At 53.8% G+C, this 26629-nt stretch overlaps 1 protein-coding gene across 1 annotated transcript in view; it reads left to right on the top strand.

Annotated features, from left to right (window-relative positions):
• The first annotated feature begins 18347 nt into the window (after window positions 1-18347).
• The window catches only part of PEPD (peptidase D), a 135199-nt gene continuing 126917 nt past the window's right edge, over window positions 18348-26629 (top strand). The window contains exon 1 of the mRNA XM_054464262.2: window positions 18348-18550. Coding sequence (XP_054320237.1) covers window positions 18534-18550 — 17 coding nt within the window. The 5' untranslated portion in view covers window positions 18348-18533. The remainder of the gene's footprint in view (window positions 18551-26629) is intronic.

Genomic DNA, 26629 nt, shown 5'->3' with positions numbered 1-26629 from the left:
CGGGCGTGGTGGTGTGTGCCCGTAATCCCAGCTACTTAGGAGGCTGAGGCACAAGAATCACTCAAACCTGGTAGATGGAGGTTGCAGTGAGCCAACATCACGCCATTGCACTCCAGCCTGAATGACTGAGCAAGACTCCATCTCAAAAAAGAAAAAGAAAAAGAAAATTGGGGAGGGGAGGTTGATCACTGGGGTTAAGCCATCTGAGTTTGCTAACTGGTGCTTATTGAAATTAGGGCCCTGTCTTCAGAGGCTGGCAGGAACAGACAGTAAATGTTTTTGGCAGGCTTGAGTTCTCTGAGCGGGGAGGGGCTGGGTCTTCCCAAGGATACAGTCTTCAGCTGAAAGACCCCAGGCTAGAGTTTGCTCCAAGTCTCTTGGTGTGCATTGGTGGGAGCAGGGGTGCTGGTGGATGGAAATGGGCTAAGAGTCTGCAGTTCTTTTTTTGTTTTTGTTTTTGAGAGAGTCTCACTCTGTCGCCCAGGCTGGCGTGCAGTGGCAGGTATGATCTCTGCCCACTGCAACCTCTGCTTCCTGGGTTCAAGCAATTCTCCCGCCTCAGCTTCCCGAGTAGCTGGAACTACAGGTGCACAGCTCCACGCCTGGGTAATTTTTGTATTTTTAGTAGAGACGGGGTTTTGCCATGTTGGCCAGGCTGGTCTCAATCTCCTGACCTCAAGTGATCTGCCTGCCTCTGCCTCCCAAAGTGCTGGGATTACAGGCGTGGGCCACCGTGCCCCGCCGAATCAGCAATTCTTACAGGCCAAGGTTGAGCCCTCGTCAAGAAGAAGGCTCAGAGGAGCCTGAGTGTGGCCGAGGAGAGAGTCTTTGTCCAGGAGTGCGTACTCCATGCCAGGCAGGTGGAGGCCAGGGTGAGCCCTGCTCTCCTGGGAGCTATCTCCTGACAGGAACACAGACAAGTCAAAGGGCTGCCCAGGGGAGTGTGGGTTGATGGGGATGACGCAGGTGTGGGTGAGTGCATAGAGCAAGGGCAGCGGGCAGGCAGGAGGCAGGGGTGGCCAGGGAAGGAGAGAAAGGGGCCAAGTTGATATCTGAAGGAGGTGGAGCAAGGAGGTGGCAGGGAGGACCAGCACCTGAGGCAGGGGCACAGCGTCTTGGATATGCAGAAGCCGAGGAGCCCAGTGCCTGGTAAGGAGAACACAGGAAGATGGGGCTGGAGCTGACCACAGGAGACGGTCAAGTTGTGCCAATGTTTGAGGCCCCACACCCAGGACATAGGCTCAGGTGGGGCTGGGAATGGGATCCAGGCATAGCTAAAATGCAGCTGGGCTTGAGGCCTCACTCCAATGGCCTAAGAGTAATGCAGCGTCCTTGTGAGCAGCCAGGAGGGAGAAGATCAGATTGCTTTTATTATTTAAAAAAAAAATTTTTTTTTTTTTTTGAGATGGAGTCTCACTCTGTTGCCCAGGCTGGAGTGCAGTGGCTCAGTCTCGGCTCACTGCAACCTCCATCTCCTGGGTTCAAGCAATTCTCCTGCCTCAGCCTCCCGAGTAGCTGGGACCACAGGCACATGCCGCCACAGCTGGCTAATTTTTGTATTTTCAATAGAGACAGAGTTTCGCCAAGTTGGCCAGGCTGGTCTCAAAATCCTGACCTCAGGTGATCCACCCACCTCGGCCTCCCAAAGAGCTAGGATTACAGGTGTGAGCCACCAAGCCCAGCCAGATCACTTTCATTTAAAGAACTGCTGAGCAGAAGCCGGGAGGGTCTTGTTGAAGGTTCTAGTGATAACCGGGGTGGGAGAAGAGGGAGCCTGGCCAGGGCAGGGAGACTAGGGCTGGGCGAAGGGATGGATTCCAGAAATATTTAGAAGGATGGGCAGCATTTGGTGATGGCTGGGATGTACCTTTGAAAGTGGGCAAGACCCAATCTCTGATGTGGACAGCTGGCCTCGTGGATGCTGAGATGGGGAATACCAAGGCAGTGAGCAGGGCAGTGGGTAAGCTGTGTCTGTTTAAGGCTTTGTCTTGCCTGATGATATGGTTTGGCTGTGTCCCCACCCAAATCTCATCTTGAATTGTAACTCCCACAATTCCCATTGTATTGTGGGAGGAACCCTGTGGGAGGTGGTTGAATTATGGGGATGGGTCTTTCCTGTGCTGTTCTCTTCATGGCAAATGAGTCCCATGAGATCTGATGGTTTTGAAAAGGGGAGTTTCCCTGCATAAGCTCTCTTCTCTTCCCTGCCGCCATGTGAGACGTGCCTTTCGTCTTCCACCATGATTGTGAGACCTCTCCAGCCATGTGAGTCCAATAAACCTCTTTCTTTTGTAAGTTGCCCAGTCTCGGTTATGTCTTTATCAGTGGCATGAGAACAGATGAATACACCTGGAAATAACTGAGAGGGGCCATGGGCAATACAGAAATGGAGCCAGGGAAGACTCTGAGCTGGAACTAGGGCTGCTGGAGTTGCCTGCACCTGATGGGCAGTTGGAAAAGACAGGGTCTTCCCAGGGGATGGGCTAAGTCTCAGCAGCTGGAGAAGGACTGACCAGAGGGGCAAAGTCAGGAGAAGGAGGGCATCTGGGAGGCAAGCAGGAGACAGTTTCAAAAATAGGGAGTGAGGCCAGGCACGGGGGCTTATGCCTCTAATCCCAGCAATTTAGGAGGTCGAGGTGGAAGGATCACTTGAGGCCAAGGCCAATGTTGGCAGAAGGAGGAGACAGGCCCTTTCAACCCTCAGCTTCAGTGTCATCTCTACCCTCTCTCGAGTCCCTTGGTCATCCTGATCTGTTTTCTTCTTGGCTCCTTTTACCATCTGAAATGACCCGTGGCGCGTGCAGTGGCGCGTGACTATAATCCCAGCACTTGGGGAGGCCAAGTTGGGACGGCTGTTTGAGGCCAGAAGTTTAAGACCAGCCCAGGTAACATAGCAAGGCCTCCATCTCTACAAAATAAACAAAACTGATTGTGCCACTGCACTTCAGCTCTAGCCCGGATGACAGAGTGAGATTCCGTGCCCCGCCTGCCACAAAAAAAAATAGAATAAGAAGTGGTCCCCAGAGCCCTAAAATCCTGACCGTCCCAGCGGGACAAGGCTGAAAGGTGTTCAGTGGATTCTGAGGGACAAAGAGGTGGGCTGGGCTGGGCTGCTTCTCCTCCTGCCCCCGTCTCCCAGCCCCCAAGTGGAGGTTTTCTCCTTCCTTGGAGTCTAGTGCGGTCCAGGTGTGAGAGTAAAAGGAAGCTTTGGGGGAGCAGTGGGGGGAACTCCCTGGCAGGATGTAAATGTCCAACTGCCTTTAAAAATGGAAACCTCCAACCTGGCCAGCATGGTGAAACACCGTCTCTACTAAAAATACAAAAATTAGCCGGGCATGGTGGCGCATGCCTGTAATCCCAGCTACTCAGGAGGCTGAGGTAGGAGAATCGCTTCAGCCTGGGAGACAGAGGTTGTAGTGAGCCGAGATCACATCACTGCACTCCAGCCTGGGTGACAGAGCAAGACTCCATCTCAAAAAAAAAAGAAAGAAAAAGAAAGGAAAGAAAGGAAAGAAAGGAAAGAAAGGAAGAAAGGAAGGAAGAAAGAAAGAAAGAAAGAAAGAAAGAAAGAAAGAAAGAAAGAAAGAAAGAAAGAAAGAAAGAAAGAAAGAAAGAAAAAGAAAGAAAGAAAGAAAAGAAAGAAAGAGAAAGAAAGAAAACCTAACAGGTTACATTTTCTTCTTTCCTGCTTTGGAAAGAATGAATACAAATGCTTCTCTCATCTCCCCTGTCCTCCTTGAGGGCAGCTAGATTAATTGTGACAGCTTTTCTTAAGAATAACACACACTGTAAAGTGCATAGCTGTAAGCACACAGCTTCTTACATTTTCACAAACCAAATATGCCCTTGTAACCACCCAGATGAGTTAAACCTGCCATCCCTGACCCCAGAAGTCTCTCCTGTGTCTCTTTCCGTTCACTGCTCGCCAGGGAGCCATGACTCTGACTTCCTGTAGTTTAGATTAGTTTTTCCTATGTTCCTCTTTTTTTTTTTTTTGAGATGGAGTCTCGCTCTGTGGCCCAGGCTGGAGTGCAGTGGCGAAATCTCCGCTCACTGCAACCTCTGCCACCTGGGTTCAAGTGTTTCTCCTGCCTCAGCCTCCCAAGTAGCTGGGATTACAGGTGGGTGCCACCACCCCTGGCTAATTTTTTGTATTTGTAGTAAAGACAGCGTTTCACCATGTTGGCCAGGCTAGTCTCGAACTCCTGACCTCTTGATCCGCCCATCTCGGCCTCCCAAAATGCTGGCATTAGAGGCATGAACCACCGTGCCTGGCTCCTGTGTTCTTCTTGACTTTAAATAAATGGGGTCATACAACACGGACTCTTTTGTGTCTAGCTGATCTCACTCAGCGTCGTGCTTCTGACATCCATCCTCTTTGTGATGTGAATTTCACTGGATGAAAACACCACTTTATTCATCCAGTCTACTGTGGATGGGCATTTGGGGAGTTTCCAGTGTGGGGGTACATTGAATAGTGCAGCTATGAGCCACCTCTCGCCTGTGTCCGCCAGCAGATGTCGGCTCACATTTCTGCTGAGCGTACACCCAGGAGTGGAGTTTCTGGGTCAAAGAAGAGCACTGTTTTAAGGTTGCAAATGAATGGTTTCCTTTCCAGGTTTCATGAGTCATCTGGGCTGACTGTGAAGACTGAGACAAGATCTGGACTGAGCGATGAAGGGACAAAGAGGACGAGGGGGCAGGACCCGTGGGCAGCCTTTAGGAGGCAGGCGCAAGGCGGAGGGATGGGGACCAAGGGGGAGCTGTCACACACAGGGTGGGAAGAGAGGAGGCCATGCCCAGGGGCTCCCCCTGCCTTCCCTCCCCTGCCCCCAGCACCTACTGTCCCTGTTGGGGAGGACTCTGTCTTGAAGCTTTCTTGGTCCCGGCTTCCAGCAGAATCAACCAGGGAGCTGTCAAAAATCCCAGTATTCCGGCCGGGCGCGGTGGCTCACGCCTGTAATCCCAGCACTTTGGGAGGCCGAGGCGGGCGGATCACAAGGTCAGGAGATCGAGACCATCCTGGCTAACACAGTGAAACCCCGTCTCTACTAAAAATACAAAAAATTAGCCGGGCAAGGTAGCTGGCGCCTGTAGTCCCAGCTACTTGGAAGGCTGAGGCAGGAGAATGGCGTGAACCCCAGGGGGCGGAGCCTGCAGTGAGCCGAGATCGCGCCACTGCACTCCAGCCTGGGCGACAGCGAGACTCCGTCTCAAAAAAAAAAAAAAAAAAAAAAAAAAAAAATCCCAGTATTCCCCATGAAAACTCTGAGAGAGTTTCCACAAATTCCCATGCCTGGAAATTCTGATTTACTTGGTCTGGGGTGAAGCTCGGGCACTAACAGCTTTTATTTTATTGTTTATTTAAAATTTTTTTAAAGATGGAGCTCTCACCATATTGCCCAGGCTGGTCTCAAACTCCTGTCCTCAAGCCGTCCTCCTCCTGTGGCCTCCCAAAGTACTGGGATTACAGGTGCAAACCACTGTGCCTTGCCTGCTAGTAGCTTTTAAAGATTCTCCAAGAGGTCAGGTGCAGTGGCTCAAGTCTATAATCCCAGCACTTTGGGAGGATGAGGCAGGAGGATAACTTGAGCCTGGTAGTTTGAGACCAGCCTGGGCAACATAGTGAGACCCCTGTCTCTATAAAAAATAAAATAATTGGCTGGACATGGTGGCATATGCCTGTAGTCCTAGCTACTTGGGAGGCTGAGGCGGGAGGATGGCTTGAGCCCAGTTCAAGGCTGCAGTGAGCCATGATTGTGCCACTGCACTCCAGCCTGGACAATAGAGCAAGCTCAATAAATAAATAAATAAATAAATAAATACACTCCAGCAGGTTCTACTGGAAGCCAGGGCAGAAAACCACTGGGTCCTCATGTGGTAGTGGTTCCTCTGGATCTCAGTTGGTCTCCAAGAGCCTAACTGCCCAGCGTAGACCACCTACCCACCCACCGGCAAATGTCATGCCAGGATGAGCTCTTGACCACAACCAATAAAAATGAACGCAGACAAATGTATGCAGAAAAGGACCCCATTGGAAGGATATTGGGCAGCTCTCAGAACCTGCGAGGTCCTTGGCTGGGGAAGGAACCCCACCTGGGCCGAGCTCTTCCGTGGGCAACTGGCTTTGCCCTTGCAGCCACCACAGCTGCCCTGGCCCCCAGCTCTGATTCTTGCTCTGCTGCAGCCACGATGACTCTTTTCTGGCTGAGCTAAGCCCTGGGCAGGGGCACGGGCCTGGCGGTGCTTGGGCCTGCACCCCAGCTGCCCACCAAGAGAAAGGGTGTCGGGGTTCTGGGCAGCCACCACGACAGTGCCCGCAGCTTCTCCACCCACCACTCTGGCAGAGTGGGGACTCTGGCAGAGGGGGAGGAGGTCATGAACACCCTGCTCCTGTTCTGGAAGGGGCCATGCTGGGCAGGATGGAGACCCCCAAGTGCCCGATGCTCACTAAGTCCCCACCATAAACCCTTCTCGCCTTCTCTCTGGGATCCCAGATATGCATGCAGCACTGGAGCCCCAGAAACACAGGACTCGAGTGAGTTCTCAGCGGGATGGAGGCTGACCCAGGGACGTCTTTGGTCCCTTCCCTGAACTGTCCTCCTCACAGTCCACTGAATGTCAGAACCCAGGGCTTGGATTCTGGGACCAGGTCTTGGGATTTGGGATGTAGTAGGGGTCAAGGTCAGGGACAGGGTCAGGATTTGGGACAGCTCTTCTCACCCAACATGACCCAATGGGATGACCTCCCCTGGGCCATCCAGAAGGAGGGTGGGATTTGTCGGGCCCCCAGCGAGTCCCCAGCAAGTCCCCTGGGTGCCCAGCCTCAGGGTCTCTGGGAGCAGGGGACGGGGCCGGCGGACCTGTGGGGTCCGTCCTGGAGCAGCTTCTCCACCACCCTCCCCTAGATGGCTGGGCCCTTCCCCTCCCTCCACTCCCCCTCACTTCGGGGCTCAGGTGCTGGAAGGAAATCTCCGAATCCATGGAAACCACATAGGAGGCTGGAAACCAGAAAGGAGGAGGGGGCTGGGCAATACCTCGCAAGTCCTGGGAGGGGAAGGGGGATATTCCCTTCCTTGATGAGTAAAAGCCTCAAATACCATTTTCTTTCTCACCAGCAGCCACCTCGCCAAAGGATGGGTTCCCAATTCTCTCCAGAGCTGAGCAGATGAGGTGGGAGGAGCTAGCAGGCCCTGGGGTGGGAAGCAAGGGGCAGGGCAGGGGGAGAGGCAGGGGGATGAGAGTCAGAGGTAGTGGTTGGTGTGGTGGAGGTGGGGCTCAGGGGTCAAGCTGGGGTTGAGCACAGGGGCTCTGGGGCCAGGAGGTGGAGGTTGGAAGATGGGGTCAGTAGCAGGAAGAGATGGAGTTTGGATGGTGGGGTTGGAGTGAGGCAGGCAGGGGTGGTGGGGCCAGGGTGGGGAAGTGGGGCGCAGCACGCAGGTTCTGAACTCCTATCAGCCATGGCAGCCCCTGGTCCTCACAGACCCCAAGTGTCCCCCTGGTCCCAGCCCTGGAGAGCTCTGTCAGTGATTCTTATAAATCACAACCAGGCCTTTTCCTGCAAAACACAAAGCAACCAACCTCCCCTCCCCGGACAGTTTACCGTGTGACTCTGCAACCAGAAGCTGGGACAGGACAGCAGTGGTGATGGGCTGGGTGGAGGTGAGGTGGGGGTGTCTGGGAACAGGTTCCACAGACTCCAGGACCCATGGTGGTTACCAGAAAGGGGTCTGGATCCAGACCCCAAGAAAGGGTTCTTGGATCTCCTGCAAGAAAGAATTCAGGGTGAGTCCATAGAGCAAAGTGAAAGCAAGTTTATTAAGAAAGTAGAGGAATAAAAAAAAAATTTTTTTAACCTAAATGCACCTTCCTTTAATAAAAAATAGTTTCGATTTAAAAAAAAAAAAAGAAAGAAAGAAAGTAGAGGTATAAAAGAATGGCTATTCCGGGGCCAGGCGCGGTGACTCACGCCTGTAATCCCAGCACTTTGGGAGGCTGAGGCGGGCAGATCACGAGGTCAGGAGATCAAGACTATCCTGGCTAACACGGTGAAACTCCGTCTCTACTAAAAATACAAAAAAAGTAGCCAGGTGTGGTGGCGGGCGCCTGTAGTCTCAGCTCCTCAGGAGGCTGAGGCAGGAGAATGGTGTGAACCTGGGAGGCAGAGACTGCAGTGAGCCAAGATTTCACCGCTGCAACTCCAGCCTGGGGGACGAAGCAAGACTCCATCTAAAAAAAAAGAATGGCTGCTGGTTGCCCATTTTTATGGTTATTTCTTGTTTGTTTCAAATAGGTTATCCAATTTGTTGCTATATGTTATTTATAATATTCCTTTATAATCTTTTTTATTTCTGTAAAGTCAGTAGTAATTAACTCCTTTTTCTATTTCTTTTCTTTTTCTTTTTTCTTTTTTTTTTTTTTGAGATGGAGTCTCGCTCTGTCACCCAGGCTGGAGTGCAGTGGCGCAACCTCGGCTCACTGCAACCTTGGCCTCCCGGGTTCAAGCGATTCTTCTGCCTCAGCCTCCCAAGTAGCTGGGATTACAGGCATATGCCATCACGCCCGGCTAATTTTTGTATTTTTAGTAAAGATGGGGTTTCACCATGTTGGCAAGGCTGGTCTCGAACTCCTGACCTCAGGGGATCCACCTGCCTTGGCCTCCCAAAGTGCTGGAATTATAGGCGTGAGCTATCGCACCCGGCCCCTTCCTTCTTTTCCTTTTCTTTTCTTTCTTACAAATATTGCCAAAGCACCTTCCAAAGTAGCTGTTTCAATTTCTCTCCACACAGCGCCACAACATTTGATCTCAGCAAGCTTGTACTTGGTGCCAGGCTTGGGTGGGAGTAGGGAACCCCTGTAGATCCCATGAGTCCCCCGGCCAGGCCAGTGAGCTTTCCTGCCCGAGCTGTGGGGAGGGCAGAAGGAGTCGGTATCAGAGGGCTTGATGGGCCCCCACTGGGGGAAGAGAGGGAATAAACCAGGCTGGGAAATGGTTGCCCAGTGGCCAAGCTTCATCTCAGGAGAGGCAGCCAGCAGGGCCAGCCTGACCTCCAGGCACAAGAGAGGCTGCTTCCTCAGGTGGCTGCCCAGACAACAAACTCCAAACCTGGCTACAAACCACAGGCAGCTGGAGTGTTGGTTAAAAATCCAGGTGCCTGGGCTGGGCAAGGTGGCTCATACCAGTAATCCCAGTGCTTTGAGAGGCCAAGGCAGGAGGATGGCTTGAGCCTAGGAATTCGAGATCAGCCTGCACCCTGGGCAATATAGCAAGACCCCATTTCTGCAAAAAATAAAAATTAAAAATTTAGCTAGGCATGGTGGCACATGCCAGTGTTCTCAGCTACTTGGGAGGCTGAGGTGGGAGGCTCAGCTACTTGGAGGCTGAGGTGGGAGGAGTGCTTGAGCCCATGAGTTGGAGGCTGCAGTGAGCTAGGATCATGCCACTGCACTCTAGCCTGTGTGACAGAGCAAGACCCCATCTCTAAACAATAACAGCAAAATCCAGGAGCCTGAGCTGCACTCAAGCCCAGCAAATCAGCATCTCTGGGGGCGGGCTGCATTCCCACCCACCTATCCCCCTAACCCCCAAAGGAGCCTGGCACTTATCATTCTGCTTTGTGGACCGTCCCCAGAGGATTTGGAGACTCTCAGAAAGTGCCGTTAGTCTTCACATAACAAGCGTCCACTGATGACAGAAGGGACAAAGTCTGTCCTTGGTGCCACATCCAAAGCTAAAAACAGTTTTCTGTGCAGCCAATTCTCCCGCCTGGAGTTCAGGGAACATTCGTAACAATTTCATGAGCTTTTCTCAGCCCAGTTTTGGCCTCCTCTTCCTTTCAAGCAGAGATGGCACCTGGTGGAGATTTTAGGTCTCTTCTGCTCCCAGATCCCTGTGAAGAAAGGCCTGGCTGCTGCCCCAACAGGGCTGGGTACTGAGCCTCTGAGCAGCAAGGGCAGCTGCCTGGCCACACCTGGAAAGGAAAGCTCAGGAAGACCTCGTGCTGGGCAATAGTGGGTCCTGCAGGTGGGCTCGTCTGGGAACTGAGATGGCGTCACTTTGGAAGACCTGCAGGTACAGAGCCCCTGCCCCGGCCTCACCACTGCAGGATGATTTCGGTTCATTTCCCCACAAGCCCTAAAATGCATAGTATGATATCGATCTCTGAGATCTGGAAATAAAATTGTGATTTTTCCCAAAAGCTGTTTGAACTGAACATCCAGAAAGAATGGGGAAAGGAGTGAGACTCCTGTCATTTCATCATGACATCAGGGAACTTGGCATCTCACTCAGAGACCATGCGACTCTCTGAACGAGGCACGGCAGTGGTACCTATTAATCTTTTTTTTTTTCTTTTTCTTTTTCTTTGGAGACGGAGTTTTGCTCTTGTCGCCCAGGCTGGAGTGCAATGGCGCAGTCTCGGCTCGCTGCAACCTCCGCCTCCTGGGTTCAAGCAATTCTCCAGCCTCAGCCTCCCATGTAGCTGGGATTACGGGTCCCTGCAGCCTTCTCTGCTCAGAAGCCATGCTGTGCCCCAGGCGGGGGTGGGGAGGTGAAGGTCATACTCTCTCTCCAGGGCCACACAGCAGTGCTGCTTGGACCCTGCATTTTGCAGAGCTCCTTGTGCACACAGCCCCTGCAGGGTCTCTCCCAGCCTTCCCTCTGGGGCAGTAGTCCCAGGATCTCCTCCTTCCGCCCTGTGTTGGTTATAATCATGGTCTAAAATGCTGCTAGATGCAATGGGTAAGACGATCCCTGAGAGAGCTCAGGATGCGGGGGCTGGCTTGGCTGGTCTCTGCTGGACTCACTCGTGGGCCAGCAGTTGGCCTCAGGCTGGATAATCAAGGCTGCCCGCGCCTCTGTGTCTGCTGGTTAGCAGGCTGTTGACCAGGCATCTCACCCTCCGGCGAGGGCATCTTCCCATGGTGATGGTAGCAGGGCTTCCAAGAATGGCAAGAAGGTGAGCCTGGTGGAGGAGCGCCTTCCAAGCATTCCTTCTCATTTTCTAAAGTAAGTCACGTGGCCGCCACATTCAAGGGCTGGTGAAATAGATTCTACCTCTAGATGGGAGGGGTTGAACATCACAAAAGCGAGTTGTGGACGCAGCATGGAGAAGAATTTGAGGTCAATTGTGCAATCTATTACATGTCTCTAATTCCTCTTACAAACCTCCTTGCAGGCTATCTCTTCCCTACATGCAAATCCACGTGCACAAGCAGAGCCCTGCGGCTGAAGCCCTGGACTGGACCAGAGGCCCTGGGTGTAGCCAGGAAGGATCTCCCCTACCCTGGAAGACTTCCTGCTCACCCTTGTTCCTCTCTTTCCCTTTAGCACTGCTGTATTTGGCTGGACTGCCAGCCTGCTTGCTTGAGGTGGTGTGGCAACCCCAGGTCCCAGCCAGTCCTCTCAAAGGGGCTGAGCACTGGCCCCCTGGGCTTGGGGTTATGGACTCACTCCTTCGGTCAAGGTCGCTCTGTAGCTGAGCAGGGCTACAGTGACCTCACAGGGCATCTCCCCCACCTTTACACCTTGGAGATAAGGATGCTTGTCCCTCCTCACTGCCCCTACCCGTCACGTGACCACTGAAATAAGGATAGCACCCCCATGAGCCAGGGGCTGAGCTGAGTGTCTCCTGCGACACTCATCTAATCCTCTCAACAATCCTCCCAGCTGGGACCCATCGTCCCCATTTTACCAATGAGGACGCTGAGGCTCAGAGAGGTTGGGTTATTTTCCCAATGCCACACAGCAAGTAAATAGCAATGCCAGGAATCGGACCTAGGTTCCTACATCCAATTCCTAACCACTGTGTCCAGGTTCTCTAATAATAAGTACTGCTAGGAATGATGGCTCACGCCTGTAATCCCAGCACTTTGGAGGCTGAGGTGGAAAGATTGCTTGAGCCCAAGAGTTTAAGACCAGCCTGGGCAACACAGTGAGACCCCATGTCTACAGAAAACATGTTTTAAATTAGCTGGGGGTGGTGATGCACACCTGTAGTCCCAGCTACTTGGGAGGCTGAGGTGGGAGGATTGCTCGAGCCCAGGAGGTCGAGGCTGCAGTGAGCCATGATTGTGCCACTGCACTACAGCCTGGGGAACAGTGCAAGACCCTGTCTCAAAAACAAAAAAACAGCAATAAGTATCAATAAGGAAAGTGACGACCACCACATTTGCATCATGTTAAACTGCCCCCCAAGGGCCTTAGTGTTCAACGGGTCATCTGACCCCTTGGAACTACCCTGTCAGGGCAGTAAAGCCCATCCCAACTTCATCTCCAAAAGGGGAAAGCGAGGACCAGAGATGTCAAGCTGCCAGGAGTCAAGCCCAGGCTTCTGGCTTTGAAGTCCATGCGCTTCTTTTTCCACCACACAGTTTCTATTCGAGCATTTTGTGCTCAGGGATATTTGTTTGGCAATGACATGGAGGCAGAGCTAGGTAAGAGCTCCAGAGCCAAGACACTGGAAATAAGCTGGGATGGCGGCACACACCTGTGGTCCCAGCTACTCAGGAGGCTGAGGCTGAAGGATCGCTTGAGCCCAGCAGTTTAAGGTTGAGCTATAATGGTGCCGTTGCACTACAGCCTGGGCGACAGAAGGAGACCCTGTTCCCCCACCACTCAAAAAAAGAAAGAAAATTGTGTATCCTGTCCCCCAGCATGTAAATCAAAAATTTTAATTATACCAAACCATCAAACAAGAAACTCACACTTATGCTAAAACGAAAATAGCTGCATTCTAGACATTCTGATTGAAATATTCAGGCTTTTATCCAGGCTAAACTTTTCAAGGTTTTACTTGTGGTGGTGGGTTTTGTGTATCTATCCCCACCCCACCCCACCCCACCCCACCCCACCCCACCCCATACACACACATCCCCAACCCCAGCAGAAGCCAAAAGGGACATGATAGCCGAGGTGTGGGCATGAGACTTGGGCACTGCAACCGGCTGTACTGCCTGCCAAGAGCTTTGAGCGTGCAGGGGGTGAAGCCAGGATGCTGCATCAGTCCCAGTTATGCCCAGGGGCAGAGGTGGTGGCAAGGGTCTGAGCAGCCGTGCCAGCTGCCATGTCCTGGGGGTAGCCTGGTGGTGCACTCAGCTGCCAGCCTCCCTGGCTCTGCCTGTTTTCTGAGTCTGCTTCTCCTGCAACTGTGCAACTGGACAGCATTCGAATGCATCCCTCTTCTACTTGAGGTGAGACTCAGGGGCTGCTTGCTACAGAAAAATCCTAACGAGTCGGGGCTCAGAATGAGAAGGGACTGCAGCCAAGTAGTTATGCAGGTAAGCAGCAAAAGAGCCATGGGAAGGGACAGGCTGGGGGAGAGACAAGACATTGAGGAGGAAGTGCAGACAGGGGTGGGGTCAGGAGCAATCCCAGTGGATGGAGAGGGAGGAGACACAGGTGATCTCATCTTGACGGTGGCATGGACAGAAGGACTGGCAGGTGCTTTCATGAAATGCTTCTTAAAATGACACCATCCTGGCCAGGTGCAGTGGCTCATGCCTGTAATCCCAGCACTTTGGGAGGCCAAGGCGGGTGGATCACCTGAGGTCAGGAGTTCGAGACCAGCCTGGCCAACATGGCAAAACCCCGTCTCTACAAAAAATACAAAAAATTAGCCGGATGTGGGGGCAGGCACTTGTAATCCCAGCCACTCTGAAGGCTGAGGCAGGAGAATTGCTTGAACCCGGGAGGCGGAAGTTGTGGTGAGCCGAGATTGTACCATCGCACTCCAGCCTGGGCAATAAGAGCAAAACTCTGTCTCAAAAAAAAAAAAGAAATGACATCATCCTAAAATGACAAGTATCCTTCTTAAAATGACACCCTGAGCAGAGTCCCTAAAAGGGACAGTTGAGGTCAGGCTCAGTGGCTCATGCCTTGCAATCCTGAGCTTTGGGAGACCGAGGCAGGAGGACACCTTGAGGCCAGAAGTTTGAGACAAGCCTGGGCAACATAGTGAGACCCCATCTCTACAAAAAATACAAAATTAAAAAAAATTAGCTAGGCGTGGTGGGGCACACCTGTAGTCCCAGCTACTCAGGAGGCTGAGGAAGGAGGATTGCTTGAGCCCAGGAGTTTGAGGCTGCAGTGAGCTATGATCACACTACTGCACTCCAGCCTGGGTCACAAAGCAAGGCTCCATCTCTATTTAAAAAAAAAAAGGAACAATTGTGAATGCCAGCAGACACCCACTGTCTAGTCAGTGACATTCAGTCACTTGGAGCTGGGCACAAGGACAGTCCATCCCCCTGGAGGGTTGCTTTCCAGGTCACAAGGTGTAGGACCAAATCCCCCTACCCTGGGACTTTGCACTCATATCTTTTGAAATTAGAAATTTCATCCTTTTTTTTAATCAAGATCTTGATATGGGATAATAAAATTACCAATGAATAGCCCGGCACAACATGGGAAATGTAATAAAAGGTGAAGGCAATAAAAGGTGAAGCTTCCAGCAACTCCGCGGTGATACCCACTCATAAGAAATAAAAGTAATTATCACCTGCCCAACCTGGTCGGCTCACTCTGCGTGTGCTGAAGAAAACCATTTCAGAACTTTATTTCTTATATTGAATGTCGATAATTGGATGTATTTATAAGTCTCTCTGGAAGAAAACAGCTTGTGATTTCAAGATAGGAAAACAGTCTTCCAAACAGTGAGAAACAATATATTCCCCATTTCCACACACACAAAAAGACCTTGTTTCCTTCGATGTTTTCAGGTGCTGTTGGAATGATTTGCCTTTCCGAAGCCACCGTTCCATTTCTCATCTTGAATTGCCTCGTAGACCCCGGCAAGGACCACTTCATCTGAGGCGGTGATGGGGGCTTCCTTGGGAAGGCCCCTCAGCTCTGCCTGCCTCTTTTCTACAGGAAGATAGATGCCCAGGTGGGCTGGCTTGGGGGAGAAAGAACAGGAGGAGTAGAACGTAATGTGGGGGCTCCTGTGAGGAGGGGGGCTGATGGATGGTGGTGACAGCTGGGGTGTAGGCCTGGAGGAAGGAGCAGGCCACACAGGCCTCTGGAGTGGGAGAGATGTGGCTACCTCTGCAGGCCCTGCAAAGGCCCAAGGCTGGGATCTGCCAGAACCAGTATGGAGAGACAGCCTCCTGGGTATTCCATGCCCAGCACGCTCCTTGCCTTCCCACTTGGGAAGACATTGGGTTGCCATATGCCACCCTGCCCCTATCTCACACCCACAGTCCCCTCTATTCTTCCTCTTCTGTTTATTTGGTGCTGGCTTTCTGCATCCAGTCTTCTGTTCTCAGCAAAAGCAAACAATCGCAAAACACCCAAATGCCATCTTGTGTAGGGCTTTGACCATCTGAGGCTGGCGGCCCCGTGCAGTGGCTTTATTGGCTCTTATTGGCTCTTTTCAGTTCTCTCCGCTAATCCTCCCGAGCTCCTGCTGGAGAGAGGGGTTTGGATCGGCAGCTTGCAGCTCAGAATCCCCCAGGATCTCCCCATTAGCCAAGAGGAAGCAGAACCCTCAAAGCCCTGTTCTGAGGCCCTCCCAGATGGTGGACTCCCCAGGGACAGTGTGGAGGGCTCCTCTACCTCTGTCCCCAGACCAAAGATCCTCTAGGAAAGGTCAGGGTCTGGATCCCTGGCCCTCACAGCATGGCCAGTCCCGGAGTGGCACCGTGGGCAACAACTGGGCGGTGTGGGGCAGAACCAGCATCCAGGCTACCTCCAGTGCAGTCCCACAGAGCCTCTGGTAGACCAGTGCCCTCGATCCACAGCAGAAGATGGACAGGGCTCTTCCCGGGGACCTCCCCTTCATGGCCCAAGGGTGGCTCATGAGTCAGAGCCTAGCAGGCCGCCACATCTGGGCCTGCCGTCTCCAGGCAGCCAGCTGTCAGCAGTGTCCACAGAGCTGCAAGAGTGGGGGCTAGATTGTGGGGAATGGGTGGAGGAGGGAAACCTGGCCGGACACAGTGTCCCGGGACACAAGAGGTGCCTTCCCAAGGTGAAGCTTCTTTTGCAAGGCCTTACAGGTGGGGGTGCCCTTCCGGAGAATAATGCTGTGCTGGCTATCGGGCTACCAGGCTGACCGAGTGCAGACACCTCCCAGCCACCTGTAGGGCTTGATGAAGGGAGACTGTTTCAGCCAAGGGCCTGTGACCTTGGAGGCAATGCCGCGTGAGAGTGCTGCCTGGCGCGCTGCCTTGGCTGATTTACACACTCCCACTTCCACTCTCTAAAATCAATCTTCCCCCAATTGCCTCCTGGCTCCCAGCAACGTCCTGGGTCTGCCCTGCATGAGTAACTGCACGGTCTTCTCCCATATTCTGGGCGGCTTCTGGAGCCCCTGCCAGACCCTCTGATGGGGAGGGGTGAGGGGTGAGGGGCAGCCCTGCTGGAGCCCCTGATGGGGAGGGGAGAGGGCAGGGGACCTGGGTGGGCAGGCGTCATGGGCAGTGACTCCGTATTACTGTCCACAAACAAGGGAGCACCACTCAGTTGGTGGGTGCCTTCCTCCTACTATTTTGTGAGTGTTTGGGATATTGACTTCTTTTTCATATTAGTAAGCACTCAGAGCTGGCAGCTGGCTTAATTTTGACATATTTTATGTCAAAAGAAATGGTGGGGGGCTGGTGCAATGAATGAGCTGGGGGGTATGTTTTTCTTCCTTGAAGGCGCATGGAAAGCTCATTCTGCTCACCCTTTGTTATTATATATTTTTTAAAGTGCCACTTATTAGGGAGTTGAGTTTCTTAAGCTGAAGGCGGAGCTACTGCTTAACTAGGGGTGTTAGAAGTTCTCAGGGGCCTCTAGGCCAGGCAGTGGGGTGTGAATCCTTACCTCTGTTCTTCTTCCTGGAAACTGGAAAGAGGGTGTAGAGAGCTCCTCTTGGACCTTGCCTGGAGGTCAGGGACCCCTGCAAATTGCCCACGTGTCGTGGGAAGGGGTAGAAGGGATGAGGCCCCCCTCTTCCATTAGCTCTCGTTTTCCTTATCTGGGTTCGGGAGGTGGGAGGGGCTGTCTGGAGGGGCCACCTTCCTCCTAGCAGCTTTGGCCTCTCTGGCTGTGCCTGCAGGTTTGAGTGTAAAACCCTCTAGCAGCCCCGTGAGGTGGCCCCGTTAGCTGTCTCCTGACATATGAGGACAGCAGGGATGGTACTGGGCTTCCAGGTAGTCGTGCCACGTGCTCTTCACTACCCTGCTTATGGCTGGCTCCCTTCCTCCTATTTAAGGGGCCTATTCTCCTCCCTGCTTCATGCGGACAAACAGCAGCTGCTTCTCCAGTCATAGCCCCTGGCTCCCACTAGCCTGGCCATGGTGACCCACATCCTTGTTTCGATAAAGAAACAAGAAGCATCCCTCAACCCACAACCTTTGATCAGAAGCCACTTCCAGCAGTGGGACAGCTGCAGGCTGGGGTCGGGAGCCCCACAGGCCTATCCTGGGCCACCCATCCACCTGTCCACACACATCTGTACACCCTTGTGTCGCCCTGGGCGCCAGGGACGCCCTCCCCCAACAGTGCGGGGCCCCCTTCCTTCACAGGGGCAGTGAGGTCACTCCTCAGGGTATGGCTTCATGAGCTCAGCCCCTGTGTGAGCACTCTCTGGCCTCAGTTTCCTCATCTGTAAAATAGACTTAAAGATAGTCTCGACCTCACGGGGCTGTGGTGAGGTTTCTATGAGCTTACATGTGCAACGCATTTGGGCCGTGCTTGTAATGCCCTGACCCTGTTGGCAGTAGGGAGGGCAGCGTCTGCTGCAGGGTCCCTACCCCTTCTCTGCAGGACTCTGCACCCAGTACCAGTGCCCAGTGGGGCAGAGGAGTAAGCCTTCTGGCAGACTCTCCCTCCTAAACCCTTCTCGGCTGTGTCCGCTTCTCGCCTGCCCTCCTCCCTGGCTTCCCTTCCTCCAGCTTCTCCATTCTGCAGCCCAGGAAACCTAGAAAAGATCCTACCAGACTTAACTCATAGGCCCCACAGTGGAGGCCCCGCAGGGTCTGGCCCTTGCTTGCCTTAGGCTGCCCCTCTCTCGCGCACATTCTCCTGGACGCTGCACATTTAGAGTCCTCCAGTTGGCCCCCGGCCTTTGCTCAAGCAGTTTCCCTTCTTAAACAAAAATCGCCACCTCTGCCCCGACCCTAGCCTGGGTCAGTCTCCCTCCTCTCCTCCCACGTGGTTTCTTTATTCCTATGTGTTCTTCTCCCGGGTGGGCTGGGACGCCAGATCGGGGACTGAACCAGAATCAAGATGTCCTCTGCTTCAGGACCTCCCTCCCACCACGAAAAGGCTGCAGATGCTGCCCGCTAACCCGACCTACTGTCACCAGCCGGCAGCCCGCCCATTTATCCTGGCAGAGCTCTTGGGCCCGCCCCTCCCCGGGAGCCCCGCCCATCGGGGCTCCGCCCTCCCCCAGGTACCGCCCCTTCCCGTCCCGTGGAGTTTGGCTCTGGAGGAGGTGGGTCAGGGACCCCAGGCCCCGCCCCCTTCCCCGCCCTTACCCCGCCCCATGCATTGGGACCCGGAGGGGCTCAGCTGACGCCGCACTTCACGTGACGTCGGTACCGGGGCGAACATGGCGGCGGTCACCGGGTGAGTGCTGCGCCTCCCTCGCTCTTTCCCGCTGGCGTGGAGAGGGGCACGGGGTGTCCCGGCCGGACCGCGGGTGAAAGCCTCAGCCGGGCTCGCTGAATGCCGCGGGTAGGCGCCTCTTCTAGTCGGCCCAGAGTCCGAGCGCCGGTCGGCGAGCTGCACGCTCCGAGTCAGGGTCAGCGCGGGGGCCGCAGCTCCTCTCCACCCTCCTGGCTGGCTGCGGCCCCACCGTGTACGGCTGCGGTGGGGGCTGGGGTCGACACGCATGTTCGCTGCGAAGACCCCCGGGTGGGAGGGCGGCGTTGCGAGGACCCCAGGGACCCGGGCGCTTCCCGGAGGAGGCGGTATTCGAGACGGACTTGGAATTCCCTTTTCCCAGCAGGGCGCTTCCCCATTTCTTTCAGGGGCCAAATGTCACCCCCTCAGGGAATCCTTCTCTAACCATCTATCCCACTTTTTGTGCCCTCATCATCACCTGATAAACTATATAGAGCATTGTTTGTACTTGTTCATTATTTTCTCTGCATTTAGAGTGCAAGGGCAGGTATGTTACCTGCTTCTCACTAGCCCAGTGCCTTGCACACAGTAGGTGCTCCATACTGGGCTGAATGAAAGAAAGCTGAGTGGTCGTAGTGGGAGAAAGGGTGGACAAATGGGTTCACCGGAGCGTTGGGCGGAATCTCCCAGATAGGGAGCATCTGAGCCCAGGGTAAGGGACAAAGGTTGAGAGTTCAGAGTGTTCTGGGGACAGAGGTGCATGCCTGGGGCTGGAAGGTGTGGTCTTCAGACTTTGCCCTGAGGGGCTGGAAGGGTTTTGTTACAAGCTGCTGGATCTGTTTTTTAAAGATTAGGCTCTCCTGAGCTATTTGTGAGTTCAGTGGGAGAAGGTGTGGGTCTGGTGGTACAGTGGGGGGGGGGGGGGGCATGGTGTAGGAGGGGGCAGTATTCCAGATGCCAGGTTGGAAACTGAGGTCAGAATGGGGGATCTAGTGGACTGAATGCATCTCTCTTTTTAAGATGCAGGGAAAATGGCAACAGAAAGTGGGTTCTAAGTTGGCCCCCAAGGTTGAGGGAGCTTAGAGCTTACAAATCAAACATTTTGTGGGCACCTGCTGTATTCCAGGAATAGCAGTGGGCTTTCCCTTAAGGTACTCACAGGCCACTGGAGCAGATGGACACATGGGACTCTGTCATCCATCTGCTCGCCGTGTGGTCTTGCCATTTGCAAAGGAGGGGCATGGACGCTGAGCTCGGGTAAAGTGTGGGAAGGCTTCACTCCCTGGATGACTTTTGTGCTAGTCCTTCAGCAATGAGACTCCGTTCAGGTAGAGAACAGCGCAGACAAAGTCTCAGGTGGGTGTCAAGGAACTCAGGGTCAGATCCTTGAATCCAGCCTGTGACCCTTTTAAGGGGTAGAATGAGCAGGCTGGTGCCCAGCTGGGGGTGTGCTGTCTCTCTGGTTAGGCTGGCTCGGTGCTCACAGGGAGTGCCAGGGGTTGCATTTGGGTTCAGGATTCCAAGCTGGCCTGAGACCTGCTGCTCTCCTGAAGGAACCACGCTGATGTCTGGATGGGAGCAAGTCTGGAACTGACTGGATCCTGGAATGAGAGCTTTTCTTTTTCTCTTTCTTGCTTTTTTTTTTGAGACGTAGTTTTGCTCTTGTTGCCCAGGCTGGAGTGCAGTGGTGTGATCTCGGCTCACTGCAACCTCCACCTCCCAGGTTCAAGCGAGTCTTCTGCCTCAGCCTCCCGAGTAGCTGGAATTACAGGCGCGTGCCACCACACTCAGCTAATTTTTTGTATTTTTAGTGGAGATGGGGTTTCACCATGTTGGCCAGACTGGTCTCGAACTCCTGACCTCGGGTGATCCACCTGCCTCCGCCTCCCAAAGTGCTAGGATTACAGGTGTGAGCCACCGGGCCTGGCCCCAGAATGAGAGCTTTTCTAGCAGAACCGATTCTCTGGGCCACCACACAGGGTGGGTGAGGGAGGCAAAACAGAGTGGCAGGTCTTAGAGAGGTGTGCTATTGAGAGGGTGTGGGAGCTTCCAGAGCGTGGCAGTCTCGTTGGGAAGAGCCATCCCAGTCTGGTATGGGCCTTTCCTGTGTACTTTGAGCCTGAGGTTGACCCCAGTGGCTTCCTTAAGAGCAGAATGATTAAGTATGTTTCCCGCAAAGCTCAGCTCCTAGCTGCACTCACAGAACAGATCATAGAGTCAGGCATAACCAGGCATGATGCCAGCAAGTCACGGCCATTGCCATGGGCTCCCTGGGAGTTGGGTTTGGTTGTCTGTAGAATCCCACCAGAGCCTGGGACAGAGGGGGTCTGTGAGAGTTCCAGGTGACTGGGGTGTGCCCCATATGATTTGGGGAGTAGGAGAAGCCCTAAACTAGCATCTCAGATTCAATTTGAAACTCAAGAATCTACTCTGAATGCATCTCTCTTTTTAAGATGTGAGGTGTTTCAGGGTTGATCCTACTTTCTCTTGCTAACCTGGGTATAGGCTTCAGGTTGAGACAGAGTGCTCTGAGGTCACCTCCCATCCCCTCATGGAGAGGGGTCCCTATCCCATGGCACTTGGTGGCACTGCTGTCTCCTTGAGCAATGCTTTGAGCTTTCCACAGACAGGGTTGATAATTTGAAATCTGTCAGCTCCAGCCAGACCTGTCTGCATCTGCTCCCCCACATGGCTTTTTCCATTCCCTTCTTCCCTTGCACACTCACCCAACTAGCCCTGGAATGTTCTTGTCCTCTATATGATTGTTCACATATTTGCAGGCCCAGCTCAGATGGTTCCCTTTCCCAGAAGCCTTTCCCAGCCCTCGGGTAAAGGCTTAGTGCTCAGAACTCCAGAGCACTCAGTTTTCTCCTCAGCAGTACACATTTCCATGTCTGCCCGTTGTGGGTTAGGAGTTCCTTCCCTTCATGCATCTCCTAGCATCCTTAGAGCCCAGGGGTTCTGTTGTATCCCCAGGGCCAGTCTGTGGCTGCCCTGTGATTGGTGCTTGGTGAAATGAATGAAAAGGGGATTTACTCTAAATTAGTCCAGCATCCCGTCCTGCTTTCCTGGGAGACTCCCAGTGATTGAGGGAAGGAGTCATGGTGGGGAATGGGGACAGAATTCCGAGGAGTAGGATGAAGAAATAGCCTTAATTCTTTAACTGAGTGGCTCCCAGGAGCTGTTGCAGAGCCAGAAAGAGGCAACAAGTGAACTGCCCTGGGTGTGTACCCCTGTTGAGCCATAGGTTACACTGGAGTCAGCATTCTTCTGGAGAGTCTTCTGCAGAACTCACATTCTGGGTCAAGAGCCTGTCCCTAATATGAACCTTGTGCTCCAGGAGCAGAGGACTCAGGCCGACTGGGGGCTAGGGACAGGTGGGCCTGTGGGAGGCAGGCTGGCCACTGAGTATCCCTGTGTCTTCCCTGGCTCTTCCCCAGGTCCTGACTCCACACAGCTCTCTCTTGGTTTCTGTGTATGCTTGGCACCCCGATCCTCCCCAGGAGACAGAGGTGCAAGGTGGAGGTTGCTGGCCAGTTGCCTCGAGGTCCTCTTCAGCCGTGGCGACCCTCTCCAGCCTGGCGCTTATGGTCAGGTGCCCAGTGGGCTGCCTGAGCATCTGTCTGGTGCCTGGCCCCATGCTGGAGGCTGAGCGGAGGAGGTGGCTGGTCCTTAGCTGGCCTCTCCTACTGGGAGCTTAGCGGTGTGACCCTATCTAGAAGTGACTCCACATTTCTTTTTTTTTTTTTTTTGGAGAGGGAGTCTCGCACTGTCACCTGGGCTGGAGTGCAATGGCACGATCTTGGCTCACTGCAACCTCCGCCTCCCGGGTTCAAGTGGTTCTTCTGCCTCAGCCTCCTGAGTAGCTGGGATTACAGGTGCCCGCTACCATGCCTGGCTAATTTTTTTGTATTTTTAATAGAGATGAGATTTCATTATGTTGGCCAGGCTGGTCTTGAACTCCTGACCTCGTGATCCACCCACCTCAGCCTCCCAAAGTGCTGGGATTACAGACGTGAGCCACCGCGCCTGGCCAGTGGCTCCACATTCTAGTGCAGAGATCTTTCCTTGTCTGTGTGGTAGACCCCATGGGCATCAGTGAAACCTATGCACCATTCTCAGCATCACGTTTTTTTTTTCTGAAACGGAGTCTCTCACCCAGGCTGGAGTGCAGTGGCTTGATCTTGGCTCACTGCAACCTCCGCCTCCCAGGTTCAAGTGATTCTCCTGCCTCAGCCTCCCGAGTGGCTGGGATTATAGGTGTGTGCCACTATGCCCAGCTAATTTTTGTATTTTTAGTAGACACAGGGTCTCACCATGTTGGCCAGGTGGTATCGAACTCCTGACCGCAGGTGATCCGACCATGTCGGCCTCCTAAAATGTTGGGATTATAGGCATGAGCCACCGCACCTGGCTGGCATAATGTTTTTAAATGTATGAAATAAGTACATAATATTACAAAAATAAAACCCAATTATATGGAAATACAGGTATTAAAATGTTACATAAATTTGAGACAGGGTCTCGCCCTGTCCCCCAGGCTGGAGTGTAGTGTTGCAATCTTGGCTCACTGTAGTCTCCGCCTCCAGGGCTCAAGCGATCCTCCTGCCTCAGCCTCCCGGGTAGCTGGGACCACATGCACAAGCCACCATTCCCGGCTAAGTTTTGTGTTTTCAGTAGAGATGGGGTTTTGCCGTGTTGCCCATTCTGGTCTTGAATTCCTGCCTCCCACAGTGCTGGGATGATAGGCATGAGCCACTGCGCCTGGCCCAACTACTTTAACTTTGAAGTTGTGAGGAGCAAAAGTGATATTTTGAGATACTGGAAGAGCAATAATGTGATATTAAAATACCTTTGATTTTTGTTGGTGACAGATGCATTGCTGACAGATGGTAACATGCATTGCTGACACTGAGTAGTTTGTTGCTTACGTTAATAACCGAAGAAAATGTAAATTTGAATTGGAGGTTAGAGAAAATAAAGGTATAGCTTTTTCCCATGTAGTAGATGGAGCCCCTGAATCTGAGGATGAATCCTTGGGGGTCCCTAGGCCTTAGGTAAGAGCCCTGCAGGTGGCTGTTGAGGAGAGGGTGGCCCAGTGCTGATATGGGGGTGTGGGTTGTGTGGAGACAGGGACGACTTGCAGGGGCAGTGGCATCATATCCTCCTTGAGGACTGGCCTCAGTCTTGGTCACTCCGTTCTTGGTCCTGGGCTGCTTACTGGGTCTTGGTTGTTGCCAGGGCAGCAGGGGTCCTGGCCTCTGAGGCTCAGAGACTTGTTCTGTGGGTCTCTGAGGCCCTGGAGCTCTTGTGCCTTGTCTGTCTGCAGCAAAGCATGGCTTATTTACCCTGGGACCTGGGGATGATAATGGCTTTTGCCTTTTAAATTCTGGGTGCCAGTTAACAAAAGCTGCAGCAGAAACCTGTTAGAGATGTTTTATTGGTGCTACATTTGCTGAATTTGCAGGAAGAATTCATCTGTGTTGACTCTGAGCCTGACAGTCTCTCTGGGGGCTTGGTTTATGCCATGGGAAATCAAAGGGCATGTCTCTATAAAACTTTATTCCTTGGTGTCCTGTAATTAATGACTGTAGCATATTGCCTTGCCTCGTGGCTCAGGCTAGCCCTTCTTATGCCCAGAGCCCTGCACAGGGTGGGTTCTGTTCTGGCGGAGCCCCATGGAGAAGTAAGCATGGTTGTAGATTTTCTTTGCAGTGGCAGCTGAGTGCTCAAGGAGAAGGTGGCTTATCAAGTTTTCTGCTCAGCCCTTGGGATCCCAGTCTGGGTGCCCTGAGAAATTTGTCTCTCAGAAGGTTCTGAACAAGGGGAAGGCCAGCCCTTCTGTGAGCATTACAGGTGGGGGCATGGTGTCAGGCCATGGGGAGCCAGCACCTGTTGTGATTAAGGAGGGTGGCCAGGCAGGGAGAGGGGAGTGTGGGAGAGGTGGGCTGCGCTGGGCTATGCAGGCTGGTGGCTGAGGATGGGCATTTTTGGCTGGTCATGCTATTCGACGACTGTGGCTGAGGCTGTCCATAGCAGGGCCTCAGTGTCATTGCCCCTATGCTGCTGGGGACTCTGCAGAGACGAGTTTTGCCTCTGTGCCCATCCCACCATGGGCTTTCCTGAGTGAAGGGAAAGGGCGTGGGAGGCCATGGGGGACATCTGAGCGCAAGGTGCTGGTGACTGCACTTTTAGTTCCTGATGGCATGGCCATCTGGGATGTGGTCATGTTTACAAACTCTCACCGACTTCCCTCTGCCCTTTCATCCCAATGGCTGAGCGTGGCAGAAAAGCAGCCCCAGCGCAGAGGAAGCTCTGGCTGCTGGTGTCCACCCAGCCACCTGCTCACCCTCCTGGGAGGGTAGGAAGGGCACGTGGGGGAGTGGGAGGGGGCTCTAGTCATGTCAGCATGTGCGGCTGCTTCTGACCCTCCGCCGTTCCTGGGCAGGCGGGGGCTCCAGGGCTGCTTTCTGCCTTGCTGCGGCTGATGTGGCGTCTTCTCATCCCACAGCTGTGTGTGTGGCCCCATGTGTCATTCATCAGATATGTGTTGAGCGTTTGCTGTGTGTCAGGCAAGGCGCCAGGCGAGGGCACGGCAGTGACCGAGGCAACCTGGAGCTCCATCTCCCAGTGTTTCCACCTGAGGCGGCGGGCCGGAGAACACCAGGAAGCACCAGGCAGCACTTGCTGCGTTTAGGTTGGAAGGTGCTGAGTGCTAAGTGTTGTGTTAGCCAGGGACCTGGCCCCACATTAGGAGTTTACTCCAGGGGGCCACTAAGGACTGTTGAGAGAGGGGACGATACACAGAGCTGTGCGAACGTTAAGGGAAGGCAGGCACATGAGGCTAGGGGCAGGAGGAGAGGGAGGAAGACAGTGGAAAGAAGAGTGGGGAACCTGGTCAGAAACCCAGCAGGGGCTGTGCTGTGGGGCAGGGCAGTGTCATCAGAGCAGTGGCCCTGGATGGAGGGGTGCCCCCAGCCATTTAGTTCCAGGGTTCCCAGGGAGGGAGCCAGGGGAGTGGATCCACTGTCTTCCTCCCTCTCCTCGTGACCGCAGCCTCATGTGCCTGTCGTTGGCTCAGTGCGCCTGGAGGCAGGAGGCAGCGTGCATGCTGAGGAGGTCGGGTAGGTCGGCCTCTGGGAACAGTGCAAGGGGGTGTATCTGGAGGGCAAGTGGCGAAACCTCAGGCCAGGGACTAGTAGGGGGTCGGGCAGGGAGAAGAGTTGCAGGTTCAAAGAGGGAGGCCGGGGAAGACCATCCTGAAAAGGTCATATTGGAGCCAAGATGTGCAGGAGGTGTCACCTGCTCAAGTGACCCTGGCAGGAGGGTCAGGGCCTCTGAGGGTCCCATGTGAGGTGCCCCAGGCCACTTCACCGTGCTGTGCTGTGAGGGCAGGTTTCATCCGCAGCTTCACTGCAGTCCCCGGGCAGAGCTCTCTGCTCGCACCGCTCTGGGATATCCCTGCCTCCTTGACCTCCGTGCCCACCCACTGCCCCCTGGCTGGAGAGCCTGCAGGGGCTCCCTCCTGCACACCCTGCCCCTGCTTACTCCTCCTTCACCTCATCCGCATTATCTCTCCACACCCGGCCTCCAGCCTGCTTGCTGGGACCACCATCCGTTTATTCATTCATTCCATAGATACCGACACCTGCTCTGTCCCTGCCCTCAGGGAGCTTACATGTTACCTGGAGGGCCAGCAAACAAATAAATGAAGAGTGATGGGGGCTCTAGAGAGACACAGAGAGAGCTGGGGGATGGGGTGGGTAGGAAAGGGGCATTTCTGCAGAGGCTGGGTAAAAGGGCATGGGATGCCCTTGGGAAGAGCATTCCCTGCAGGGCGCCGCAGCGGCAAAGGCTGGAGTGTTCTGGGGGTTTAGGGAAGAGCGAGGATGCCCGTGCTGCAGCAGAGGAAGCCAAGGGGTGAACTGGGGGTCTGGATCCCTCGTGGCTGGGGAGTGAAGTCTGCACTCAGAGAAGCCAGCTGGCACGGGGTTGGGCAGGGAGTGTGTGCTGGGATTGGCATTTTGAAAGGGCCCTTCTGACAGAAGGTGCAGACCAGGCCACGGGGAAGCTGGGGCCAAG

Source organism: Pongo pygmaeus, chromosome 20 (genome assembly GCF_028885625.2).
Source record: "Pongo pygmaeus isolate AG05252 chromosome 20, NHGRI_mPonPyg2-v2.0_pri, whole genome shotgun sequence".
In the NCBI taxonomy this organism is placed as follows: Eukaryota; Metazoa; Chordata; class Mammalia; order Primates; family Hominidae; genus Pongo; species Pongo pygmaeus.
This window is presented reverse-complemented; position numbering and strand designations above follow the sequence as displayed.